Raw genomic sequence first — 13958 nt, forward strand, 5'->3', positions numbered from 1 at the left:
GAGTTTGTGAGGAGGGAGGGAAGTGGGCAGGCAGCACAAGGGTTTCTGTGTGCCCTGGCTGGTACCTTGGCTCCAGGAGAGGAGTGCTGGTGTGGGGCTCATCCCTCAGATGCCTGAGGATCTCTGGTCTAATGCTGGGATGTGGGATCATGGGATGGTTTGGGTTGGAAGAAACCTTAAAAACCATCTAGTCCCAACACCGTGACATGGGCAGGGACATCTCCCACTATCCCAGGTTGCTCAGAACCAACCCAACCTGGCCATGAGCACTTCCAGGGATGGGGCACCCACAACTTCTCTGGGCAGCCTTTGCCAGGGGCATGCCACCCTCACAGGGAAGTCACTTCAGACCAGCTGTGGTGTCAAAACCCATGAGAGGTTTGTATTTACCTCTTCCTCTCTGTCTTTGCTGTGGGCTCGTGCCTGATTTCCCACATTGCAGTGGAACCTGGACTCAGCCAGAGCAGTGCCAGAGCCACAGGCTGTGCCAGGTCTGTATCCAACACCCCCTCCTGTGAGACTGGCTGCTGTGAGCCAGGGGAAGGGGCTTGCACCAGACAAGGCTCATTCAGAGAATAACCAGAGGTTTGTACAGCTGGGATGCTTCTGGTTTCAGAACACTGAAGTCAACCACCTGATGGTTTAAGCAAAACACAGGACAGAGACATAGAGAGCACAAGAACAAGCCACAGAGAACCCCAATCCAGAGCTCATCCAACAATACAAACTGCACACAGCAGCATCCCAGGGGATATCTGGCCCTGCTAAGGGCAAAGACCTGATTTTCTCAGCAAACCCTGATGAACTGCAGCCATGGCTGGGCAGGGACCAAGTGCATCCTGCCCAGTGCAGCCAGGGAACACCAACATCACCAGTGCTGCACAGGTGAGCACCACCAGCTCTCAGAGTACCACCTCTGAGCCCAGGACAGCACCACCAGCTCACAAGCTTTTTATGGAAAGGAAGAGCATTTGAGCTAGAAATTTAAAAAGACAATATTTGCATTGGATTAGGGTAAATTTCTCAACTCCATTCACAAGTTAATCCTCACAAGATTTCTGCATCCCTACTGTTTGCTCCATTTTATTGTAGAGAGTAATAGCTTTCATGACAGAAAGTGAGAGAGATGAGCTAATAAAATTACTAAGAAATGACATCCACTGAGCACACTGACCCAAGCAGTTATTTATTAATCATGTCAGGAGACCTAAAAATAGCTTTGATTGCATGCAAGACCATCTATGCCACCAATTAGTGCAGTAAATTTAACTACTCAAACCAGTAACAGCACATTCACTTGGATAACAGCAGATCCCAGGCTAATCCACTGTGTGTGAAGCTTCTTTTTATTTCACTGAGCCAAGAAACTGGGCATTGTAAGAGCAATTGTCAAGAGCAAAAATAGATGTAATTGTTCAGAATGTAGTACCAATAAAACAGCCCTTTCAGGGGATCTCAGCTGGTTTTTCTGCTCAGCCATAAAAACAGTGAAACAAAATGTTCATATTCATCTCTACTTACTCGTGGTTCTCACTCTGAGAAAAAGAAAGATAACATTTGCATCTTTACTCCAGGCCAGGTTAAGGACAGAAAATAGAATTCTACACCACATCAATAAATGACAATACATCATGAACTCTGCAATAGTTCTGGAAAAGGATTTGCAGAGGAAATGTAATTTATACTTCATATTACCACACAAATTTCTTGTCTCTGACACCTCTGGCTGCAAGACAGGTCTAGCAGAACCATCCTGTTGATGTAGATGTCATTAATGCTGGAGAAGAACCACTCCACGTCCACAGGCCATAAATTCATAGAATGGAATCACAGAACGGTTTGGGTTGGAAGGGGCTTTAATGATCATCTGCTTCCAGTCCAAGTATTTAATGTTCAGGGGGGTTTTAAATACCTCGGCTGTGCTTCAGGATGGGAGCAACAGGCAGGAGAGCCTCGATCCTCTGGCACTGCCCCTATGGCCCACCCCTGCTTCAGCTTTTTTTTTAATAGCATGCTGGATTTGAGCATCTCCTAAAATTCAAAGACACAGGTGAGCCTGTGGAAAAGCTCCACAGGGGGTGAACTTATGTCACTCCAGGTCCTGTTTGTTCCCAATTCCTCCGGGGAGCGCATGGCTCAGCTTGTGCCACACGTGGCTTTGACCCCCTGGTTCCTCAGAGAAACCCCCCTTCCAACGGGGCTCAGCTCTCCTGCACCACACCAAACGTGCTCTGAGCTGGCAGGAGCGACTGAAGTGAGGAGCAAAACAAATTCCAGGCGTTGGCTTTTGAGCAGCTCTGTGATTACTGAGAGGAGAGAATCGCTGCTGCCATAGAAACGGCAGCGCCAGGCCGGGGACCGCGCGGAGCCGGGGCACACCTGGCACTGCTCACACTGTGACACGTGCCACAGCCCACTGCTGCACCCCCCACCACTGAAATACCCAAAACACCCAGCTCTGCTCTCTTCCAGAACTTCTCAAAGTTGATACTTCTCTTGCCAGCAGGCAAAGAGCTGCTGGTAAATACAGCATCAGCCAAGCCCGGGTATAACCGGCTCTGTGCTTCCTCACAAAACAAAATCCCTGGTAAATTCAGCACTACTTACCCAGCTCTGCACAGCCTGGGTGTGGGAAAGGCACCCAGCACCTCTGCAAAAACCCTGGGTGATAACAGCACAAGGTAACATCCACAACTCCAACAGCAAATGTTTAAATCCTGTTTCTCTCCTGGGCTCTCACTGTCCTCCAGCATCTCTGCAGACACCCCTGGCAATCAAACAGGGACCACTGAAAATAAAAGATCTCCTCAGATGTCAAAGTGCTGATTACTATTTTATAGACATATTTAAAAGATTTTGTTAAAGAGATTGTCTTGGCATGCCACTGCTTAAATAAAAAAGCTGAGCAACCAAGTGAAAAAGGTATTCCCCTAGGAAAACCCCACTCATGTTGTAAACTGCAGTAATTACAAAAGCAAACAAATCAATTGTTGTATTTATGCAGTGACTTGAAGAAAAGCATTAAAAAACTAACATGAATGTGTTTGACAAGAAACATGCATACCTACTAGATTATTTCATCATGATGAGGAATTGAATTCAATGCACATAGTAAGTTAAAAGCTCTAGTTTTTCAAGAGTTTAATTACTCAGAGAGAATAAACCTAGGTATGTTTCTATAAATAGAAATCCTTAATTTGTCATGCAAGCTATTTAAAAGAAGTCATTAGAACACCTGACTTTCAGATTATCAACTTACTCTTCAAAAACCACAAAAATCACTCCAATTACAGAGCAGAAACACCGTGAGGTAAATTCAGGGCTCCCACCCTTGCTCCAGGATGCACAACAGCACTCACCTGCCAGAAGGGGCCACGTCGACCCAAAGGGCTGTGTTCAATTAAAGAATTAAAACAGAAAGAATTAAAACATTTATTGGGCATAAATATATTACATATACACTACAGATACAGTTAAGTCTTACATACATAGTGTAGTATTTGCAAAATCTATACATTAAAATTGATATGGCAGTTTTAATATAATGCATATGAAATAGTCTAAAATTTACAATACAAGAAAACTTCTGATTATTTTTTTTTTTAAAGTTGAAAAGCTTGGAATGTATGTTCCCATAGTGAGGTAAAAACATTTTATTTTTCTTTTTCAATTTAAAGAACTGTGCAAGGATAAGGTTCATACACATTCAATTAGGGCACTTGTCAATCGTGACACTGAATACTGAGCTACTGGAGCCAACAAACAGGATTAGAAAACACTTCAAGTTCATAAAGAAAAAGGCAGAACAATATAAAACATCTCTCTCCTTCCTTAAGGGTATTAAATACTTAGTGTTTCATTCTACCTTTGTTGGTGGTAGTGATTTCTGTGAGAGCAGAGCGCCCTGGGGCTGGATCCAACACCTGCCACTGCTGGACCAGGGGCACGAGGGGCTTTGGGAAGGGCCAAGGCATCAGCAGTGGTGGGTCAGGGACAACATCCCTCAGAACAGAAGGGGGTGACATCAGTGACCTGTGTCACTGACACACGGGTGACATCAGATCACTAAGGCAGGAGATACAGGCTGAAAATGCCAAATTCACTGGGCCTGCTCCAGCTGCTCCAGCAGGATCTCCCAAAAGCTCAGGCTTGGGCTGGGGGCTCTGGCTGGTGAGGTTACAAGGGACCCAACAGATCAGCAGTGACAGAGATGCTCTGAGTGTGACTGACAGCTCTCCCCTCCACTCTGCTCACTGCTTGCAGTAGCACTTGTATTTCAAACTTTCAAAATGGCTAATCTAGAGCACATTGGGGTTTTTTTTCCTTTCTTTATTAAAGCAGTTTTTGTTTGTTTTTTGTTTTCTTCTTAAAAAAAAGGTGTCAAGCTCGGATTTCATAGCAGCACTGCTCAAACAATATACCAAAAATAAAAAAAGGCAATCTATTCAAATTTCTGGGTTTTTCCAAACTAGCGGTCTTTTCATCTTTTTAAAAAATACACTCTTCTCCCCTCCAATGAAAACAGCTGTATACTTTTTGCTCACAAAATACAGATGCAAGGTCACAGAGTTTCATATCACAAATAAATTTAAATAAGATGTAAATAAATTTGACAAGCCATGACTTTGGCAAAAAACAAAAAAATATATATATTTAGCTCAATGCCATTAGTTTGCAAGGCTAAATCAAACTAATTATAGTCAATAACAAAATACAGAACATTTCTAATATTTGCTACATCTAGAGAGGCACACAGAATAATTCATTGATCTTAGCACTTTCTTTCCAGAGATGATTTTGTTTTTGGATACATGTAAACGTTTGAATCACTGATAATGGGGTTTTTTTGGCATTTAATGTACTAGATGCTCCCATCTTCAAAAACACAAGAAAATGCAAGAAGATTAATAATACTAGGAATGCTGCCAGGTAAAAAGTTGACCTAAAGTACAACAGTATAAAACAGACAAAATGTAACATGCTATGGGGAGGGTGGAGAGGGGGATTAGATTAGTACATAAGTACACTTTTTATTTTTTATTTTTTTACAATAAATAAAAAGATTGCACTGTAATTGGTATTTAAAGTACTGTATGCAGTATATAGTATAAATAAACCTAAAAACAAAAATAATGTTGTTTTTTTCCCCATTACTTTGGTTAAGGGAATATTATGCTAGTACAGGACACTGAATCTTAGACGATGGAGACAGAGCACAAAAAAGATAGGACAAAAGCAAAATCAAGTAGCAAAAATATACAAAAACAAGAGGCAGGGAAATACACTGTGTCTGTTGCACCCTTTTGGAATCTATTTGCACCTCCAGCTCATTTATGTCCCTGAGGTACTTGCACAATGTTGTCTTAATATAAATAACCCCATGACTCAAGAGTTAAAAAATCTAGTGTCTCGATGGATTAAAATGTGTCTGGGAAGGGGCAGGCAGGAGGGGGACACTGCCACCAGAGCAGGGACCATTCCTCTGCAGGACTCTCATCTCAGTTTTGCCAGGTACCAAGTTATTTCAGCCCCATGGTAAGAACAGCATAGACACCCTTCTAAGGCATTTAAAACAAACAGATGTGATTTCTGATACCTCCAAAAAGTTCCATAAAATAGATACCCCTCTAAAAAATAAAAATAATATTAATAATAAAAAAAAGATCAACTGACAGTAAAGTTTGCTTCCATTGAGTGTAAATCTCACCTAATTCAGTAGAGGCAGTAAGCTGTCACCAGCTTGATTCATATAAATCAGGCTGAACGTAATAGAATAATATTTAGTATTAGATTAGGAATAGTTATATACAGTGACAAACAGACAAGTTAAAGCAGCTTTTAAATAGCTGAACATGGGAATAACTAACTATTGCACAATGCCCTCTTACTTAAAATTACTGCTAGGAATCAAAATGGTAAAAAAAACAAAGATCTATAATGCTTCATAATTTATGCGTAGTTTGGTTATTTGATTTCTTATACAGGCAGTTTATAGTGTTTGTAACTGTAAAAATAACAGGCAACTAAAAACGTTTTTCAACTGCAGGATGTTGTTCCAATTTAAATGCACTAAAAAGTTAAAATAAAAACTTAGGTTTTATCTTGAAAAACTGGGGCAAATGTAGTGAATAATTCGTAGGCAACATTGCTAATACTGTTCAAGGAAAAACTGGTACTTGACTAACACTGTATCCTAGTCTTACCACTATACATACTTGTGACTAATGTTTAGAAGGAAAAAGAAGAGACAAAAAAAGTGACTCATTATTAAAATTTCCTAAATAGTAAGATAAAATAAGAGACTGCATGAACTTCAGTGAAAAAAGCCAAAACCAACATCGAAAAGGCAAATTGTTGACAATTTTGAAATCGCGAAGGAAAAACAAAAAAAAAATCTTGCTTTTGGTATCTGGTTTGCTTGTTTCTCCAGTTTGACCACTTCCTAGTTCTGAATTTCAAAAAGGTGCATCAAAACACTGATTTATCTTTAACTGTATAAAACAAGAGCAGTATATAAAACGCACGGTAGAACGAAGGATTTCAAAACAAAAAAAAAAAAAAAGGAGGAAAAAAAAAGGAGGAATATCTGAATAAATGTGTGGATTATAATGCGTAGCATTAGTTAAATCTGTACTTTAAACTCCGGTGGAATCGTCTACTTCATAAAGAAGTACTGTAATATACAGGCGAAGATGATGGAGAGGCTGGCGAAGCCGAGCACGATGAGGGCCGCGAACTGCTCGTCCGTGGGCACGGCGGCCTTGGCCTTGGCGGCGCCCGGCTCGCCCGGCAGCGCCAGGGCGCTGCGCTGCAGCGCGAAGGCCGCCGAGGGGCTGAAGGGGCCGCTCAGCTCCTGCCAGGGCTCCAGGCAGCGGCGGCAGGCGCACACGCGGAACCGATAGTCTGTGTTCACCTGAAGGCCTGAGATGTGGAATGTGGTTTCTTCTCCCTTGTACACCTTAAAAAACAAACCAGGCAGCGCGGTCAGACACGGCCCCATCCCGCGGCAAACCGCGGCGACGCGAGCATTCCGCCCCAGCAGGCCTCAGTAGGAGGCCTCAGTGCGAGGCCTCACGTTTTAGCTCTTATGTTTTTCAGATCCTGTGCTAGTGAATGTGATTCCTGCATTAGGGAATAACTCTGAACTTCATATAGAGGGCTAGTAAGCTCTCTCCAGAGTTTGGTCAAACAAAACAATCCTTCCAGGCCTCAGAACCAAGGTCGTCATTGCAGGCCCAGGCCCCGAAAAATGAATAGAACAGAACAGAGCAGAATAGAATTAGAATAGAATATAACAAACTAATAAAATATAGCATAAACTAATAGAATATAAATAGAATATCAACAAATATAAAAACAATAAAATATAAAATAATATAATGTAATAATAAAATATAAAGATAAGTTTAATAATGTAAATAAAACCCCAAATATATATGATACGATATAAACAAAAATGAATTTTGGGGGAGTAAACTTGGGGAATGTGACTCCATTACCTGAAGGTGTAATTGGACAGTTAGCCATGGATATGCAAATAGACCAAACTTATATCTGTCTGAGAAACTCATTGCCATTGTCCATCTTGGTTGTAGCCTCCATGGGGCTTTTGCACTGCCCAAGGTGTATCTGCTGAAAGCCTTTAATAAATACCTACTTTATTCTCTAACTCTGTCCAGCTTCTGTTCTAGGTGGCCTCTCCAGGCATCAAGTCTCTAAAGAAACACTTCTCAAACGAAGGAACTCACTGGTTCAACACAGATTTCAGAAAAACAGAGGCAGTGGAGAACTTCTCAACAAGTCTCAACACAGTGCACACAGGGACAGACAACAAACACATCACTCAGCACAGCAATGATAGCACACACTAATCTTCTGTGGGCGTGATAAATCTACAAACGTATTTCTGCACTCTGAAAGTGTGACTGTATGCCTAAAACATGTCTGGGACATAATCACCCTGTCTGGCCCCAAAAGGAAGGAAACCTGCAAACGAGGTTATTGGAAGTCATTTAATGTGTAGTTGTAAAATCGCTTACAAATGTAATTTTAATGTATTTTCCCCTCACATTTCTCTCAAGAAACAGCAATCTTGCCAGAAATTGCACTTTCAGAACTGTGGAAATAATAAAATATTATTAAGGTGGGAAAAATTTCCTCTTGGTTGCATTATATTTGGTTGTTTTCTAATCCAAACCCATCACCTATTTATGTTAATCAAAGGTAGGTACCACATGACTCAAAGCACAAGTCACAGTATGAGAAAGGAAAGAAAAAACTGAGTATCTGAGACAATTTTGTGATTTAAATGGAAAAAACTCACTGGAAATATTCACAAACTCTGAAAACAAATAATTTATATAATGGAGGGATGTTGAGACTGGTATTTTATGAAATGAAAGAAGTGTCTCAGAGTGCCTGTCTCTGCTGGGAAAACATCCTGATCTTCACATGCTTCTTCCTCTGCTCATTTAGCATTTCCCTTCTCTTGGCTGTGGGAGCAGAAGGCTGAGAGCATCTCTGCCCTCCCAGAGGCAAGAACTCATCTTAGAAAAGGGGCGCAAGTGGGAAACTAGTCCCAAGCCCATAGAGGATTTCCTGTGTGTTACTCTGTAGTTAGAAATGAGGAGGAAAGAGAAGAAACCTGCTCAGCTAAAGACCACTTAAAGAGTTCAGCTTCCCAGCTTTCCTGCCCTGCTTGGCCCTGAGACTCATCCCTCGGTCAAACAGTCAGTTGATTTTTTTGAGAAGGTCTGTGACACAAAGATTAAGGTGTCTTCTTTCCTTTTCAGCTTTCACAGCTTTTCCAAATGCAGTTTGAATGATGGTGAGTCTGGGTTTCCAGACGAAGCACAACTCCTCTAACTGGCTCATGTTTCTTACACCTGAGTCACAGATCAAGAAACAACATTTAAATAAACGGTGCCTTGCTCAAGTATTGCTCAGCATTTACAGAAAGTTCCCTCCAGGTCAAGTGACAGGAATACAACAAATTCATCCCATAAACCCCTGTGACTAGCCACAGCCATGCACAGCTGCCTTTCCTCTTGTCTTTGTCTTCCCAATGCCAACGAGGAATGAGTCACTGGGTGACAGCAATTGCAGGGAAAACAAAACTCCAAGTGCTGTAGCAGCCCACAGAAGTGATGTGAGGGTTGAAACATCTGTTTGCCAAGCAGCCCCCATCCCAAGAAGAACTCTGCCACTCTGCTCTCCAATGGTAATTCCATTTCTAATACCCACCTGGTGTGGGCAACTCTGTGGTCCCACAGGACTGAGTCAGGATTCTTCCACCTGACTCCATTTCTTTAGATTCTGAGTCAGCACAACTCCAAGCCCTGACAAAATAACTGTCAGCAAGATTTGCTTTTTCTGGTGCTCCCGTAATTAATAATTTCAGTTCCTAAAACCAGCTTTTTGGTTTGGACACTTCAGAATACAATAAAAATGTGATGAGCTTTTTGCCTGGCTCTCTCAATGGAAATATCATCACAAGTAATAAACTGCTGCTGAAGACTTACAGTATTTGATCCTACTGATGGAGCTAGAGAGATAAGAGTACTCCTGCAGGCAAGGATTTCTCAGTTTCACTGATCTCATTAAATAATTCCAACCCAATGTGCCTCCTTTCCAAACAATAACACTGACAGCCATAACTGCCCTATAAGAAGCACACTGGAAAGTGCAAGGTAACCTCACCTGGCTGCTGCACCCTGATGCAATGGCCCATGTCTTTAATAGTTAATAAAAGCCTGTTTTGTAAACTGATAAAAAGATAGAATCAGAGAATGGTTTGGGTTACAAAGGTAAATGCCAACAGGTCCTGTGTAATTCTGTCATATTCTGGCACAAAACCAGCACAAGTGCCTTTGACTTATTGAAAATAGAGAAGGAAACCACATCTTTGGCTGACTAAGCTTTACAGAAATTATCAGTTCACTAAAGTGTTTCAGATATTCTGTGTGTATCTACACAATATAATCCAAGTAAAAACTCAAAAATTAATGTGAGAGCTTGGTGAGGCCAACTGGGCTCTCCCAGGCACCCACCTCTCAGTGCAGACCAGAGAACTGCTAGGGGATTTTCACACACCCAGTGTATCCTACCAACACTGTTTCTTCTTTTGGAAAGCATTTGGAAACAGTTTTTTTTCTCAGAAGAGACCTGGCAGAAGCTGATGAAACACTGCTGCCTCCAAATTCTTGGAAATTTCAAAGGTAGAACATTTTGCTTCAGCAGCAAACAATTTAAGGATAAAGAAGCTTTAAAAAGTTCAGTTCTCACTTCCCATGGTCAGCTCTTAAGAGGATTTGGTTCCCGGGTGATTCCATCCCTAGAGCTGCTCAACTGAGAAACCAAACCTTAGCATGCTGGACATTCCACTTGTTATCCCAAACTGCAGCTCCTGCAGGTGCTGCACAGCCCAGCCCCCTCCCCTAAATCCTCATTAAAGCTATGCAAACACAGAGACAAATTAATACACTTTGGAGATAAATTCTGACTGAGTGAGCCATGCTGGATAGAAGTGCAAGAAACAGAAAAACAAATCCAGGCCACTGATTCCTGGAATCTCCTGTGGCTTACATCCTGATTCATAAACAAGGAAGATTTGATTTCCTAAAGAGAATTGTCCCATGGCATTGCGTTTTAAAAATTATCTGTGAAGATAAAGCCCACAAATACACAAAAAGGAACACACTGTGAGAAAAAAGGAAAGGAGTAGTTAGCATTTTTTAAAATACTCTCCAGGGAGCTAAAATGTTATCTGTTTAGCTCCAACAAATCCAGTTCTTCAGACAATTCTCAGCAGAGAAATATTTACAAAATATTCTCCCAGAGGAGGGCAGGGATAGTCCCAGTCTGGAAAAAAGAGTTTTTGAGTACTTTCATATCACCTCTGCTAGATCAAAAGGTGGAAAATCAGCAGCTTTTGGGCTGTGGAGGGCTGCAAACACTGGGGTGCAGGGGAGGGAGACAGCTCAGGTGTGACAATCTAGAGAGAAAGGACAGCTTTACCCAAAAACCTATCAGTGGCTGATGTTGCATTCCATGAATAGGCTGAAAATCTAGAGTGTATTTCATTGGTGCCACCCTTCAAAACAATTTGAAAAATGTTTCTAGTATAACAAACCCCTTTAGATATATATGCAAAATTTATTTGTCACTTGCAGGGGAAAAAATACATTTAAAAACAAATTTAGGACGTGCACTTCAAAGGTAATTAACACATCACTAACATTAATGAACATATTGGTGCCAGTACTTTAAAGTTAAATAATAACAGGTGATCACAGGCACGTCAAAGCACAGGTGAAATGTACTAGCCAGAAAATCACTGAAAGGTGTTTGTGTATTTTATCTTCTGTGCACATTACAGGAGCTCAGAGCATGCAGGCACTGCAGCTCATGGACAGGGACGTGGCCCAGTGCCGAGACATCACCCACAGTCCTGATGGAGGAAAAATACCTTGATGGGAAAAGGTGAAACAGTGGAAGTCTCCCTCTTTCCCATGGCTGGTTATCAGCCAGCAAAGTCCAAGTGTCACCTGGAGCATCCCAGCCAGAAACCTCCTCCAGGGTGGTGACAATGCACACAAAAACCCCTCCTCAGCCTCGTGCCTCATAAGAAATTAAGACCTTCAACATAAGAAGACCCTGAAAGTATTTTTTATTTCCCTCACTGCTGTTTTCTTCACACCACAAGTTCTGAACTGTGCAGATGAAGCCATCACTTATGTGCCAGGAACATGAAGCTGTGCCCAGCTCTCCCCAGGGACTGCAGAACATTTTAAGCACTGGGGCTGTGTTCACTGAAGCTGTACCTGGAGGTGACACACCAAAGCCTCTCTGTACATCAGGCAACAGCAAAATGGTTCCACTTGCCACTGACATTATGAGGCCAACAAGTACACAGGGGTTTCATGACCTACACCAGCACCAGAAATGTTTCCTGACAAAAACAATCATTAGGTTTCTAAATCTTTATCACCCCCATGAATTGTCCTGCATTTTCTGTGCTGTTTTTGATAATTCATTAGTTCACAGCAGCACTCGAAAACAGCCTGAAGAGGAACAAAGACACAGTTGCAAAAAAGCACTAACTTATACGTATTTTTAAGAGTTTAATTGGCACAGCATAAGAGTCTAATTAGCATAGTATATCTCATTTCCCTAATTTGGATTTATTTGGAATCCTCATGACAATGAAAGGAAGCACAGGAAAAAGAGAGCACACAGATGAAGTGCACTGCAAATCACACAGCCAGAGGTGTGATAGATGAAATAAAAGATCTAACTGTGAATGAGCTGATCTGTTTCAGGGGCTCTGGGGAAGTATCCACTTGTGATGTCTAATCCAGACAGACAAAGGAAAGAAGGATCAGCTGTACTTCACTGCCTTTATTTCCACAGTGACACAAAGGATACACAGCAGTTACACGTGCATCAAAGCCTCAGACAGGAATGAGACAGATGAACAAACCACTTCACGTGTACTTGACTGAAAACCTTGATGGACAGTCTTGGAACTGGCTTAGAAAGAGTCATCTTCTGACTTCATCTCATCTCCAGATAATGGTTAAGAGCAGCCAGCTCAGAAGCAAGCATGGGTGGACAGAATTGTAACTTTTTAAAGGTTAGTACAGTTAAAAATAGTGATTAACTGCAGAAAGAACACAAATCACTCCAATAAAACAATGATGTTCTATATACTCCCTTAGGGGAGAAAACAGCCCATTACAGCTTTTAATTTTGACTCAGCCTTTACCAAAGTGCCCCTGACACATCACCATAGGGTGTAATTCAATACAGTACAAAGAAACAGCACACTGGATTTTCAAAACCATTTCCATTATGCCATCAATTTAACAATATTAAATCCAGACCATTTCCCTACCTGCTTGTATTCAGATTCTCTTCCAACCAGTACCTGCAGAATATAACCAACAGGATCTCCCTTCATGGGTGGGACCATTTCCCAGGTAACTTCACAGGAGTTTCCTCCCAGCTGTGTCACTCGAGGGGCTACAATAAAAGGAAATGTGCTAATGTTTAATATAAAGACTGCACCAAAATCTTATTTTATGAGCACTGTAATATATACCAGAACATTTTTAAAAGGCTAGAGCAACTCTTACCAGTCAGCTCTGTGAGCTGCTACAAAGGAGGAGTGGATTTAGAGAAAACTTTCAAAACTTAATTGCAGTGCTGTGCACTGATCTTTTCAAAGCAGAAGCCAATGCACAAACTACACAGGCATTCATAAAGCAGCAATTCTGTGAAGTTCTGAGCAAACACCTGTGCCAGTGGAGATGCCTGTGCATCCCTCCCATGCTACATGCCACTGAAAGAGAGGAATAATATCAAACATTTCATTCAGGAAAAACAGGAGAAAGAATGTGAGAAGAGAAGCTAAAGAATCTTCTGTATTAGAGATGAAGTCCAGCCTGGGAAGCAAAAGGACTAGCATAATTTTCAAGACTTGGACTTCAATATAAATCTGAGCCTGACACCCACTTGATCAGAGCTGCTATTTCTAGCCAGACTTAAGACTAGTGCTCTCACTAGAACTCCAGAGAAATTCAATTTGTCAGCTGTTACAAGGCTGCTGTCCTTGGCAGAGGCTCCCTCAGCAGCTGAAAGCCAAGGGATGCTGTGCCTTGACCCAGGGCAAGCTCACAGCTCAGTCTAGCAGAGCACAGACAGGGGAGCACATTTTTATGTACAACAAAGCATCTGCCACTGGAAGGCATGAAGAAAACTCCAACAGCATTCAGGGTTCACCAACCTCTTGATCAGGCAGAGCCAGCAAGCACAATACCAAAAAAAAAAGAATAAAACTGGGAGAAACAAGAGTGCTGAACACTTGTATCAGGTGGTTAACACGTGCACGTGCAAGGACATGAGCTTGTTAAAGGCAATCTAGATCCCCAACCCCACAAAAACAGACAACAGGAGGG

The 13958-nt window shown here is 41.8% G+C and overlaps 1 protein-coding gene across 7 annotated transcripts in view; it reads right to left on the minus strand.

Annotated features, from left to right (window-relative positions):
• Window positions 1-3418: 3418 nt before the first annotated feature.
• FNDC3B (fibronectin type III domain containing 3B) overlaps window positions 3419-13958 on the minus strand; it is a 184649-nt gene continuing 174109 nt past the window's right edge. For 6 of the 7 annotated variants that reach the window (XM_059855764.1, XM_059855765.1, XM_059855769.1 and 3 more), the window contains exons 25-26: window positions 12896-13023; window positions 3419-6958 (exon numbers count right to left, since the gene is read on the minus strand). In XM_059855764.1, coding sequence (XP_059711747.1) covers window positions 6656-6958; window positions 12896-13023 — 431 coding nt within the window. In that variant the 3' untranslated portion in view covers window positions 3419-6655. Of the gene's footprint in view, window positions 6959-7385; window positions 8886-12895; window positions 13024-13958 lie in introns of those variants that run through there. The other variant, XM_059855771.1, reaches the window with a different exon arrangement.

Source organism: Haemorhous mexicanus, chromosome 10 (genome assembly GCF_027477595.1).
Source record: "Haemorhous mexicanus isolate bHaeMex1 chromosome 10, bHaeMex1.pri, whole genome shotgun sequence".
Classification (NCBI taxonomy): Eukaryota; Metazoa; Chordata; class Aves; order Passeriformes; family Fringillidae; genus Haemorhous; species Haemorhous mexicanus.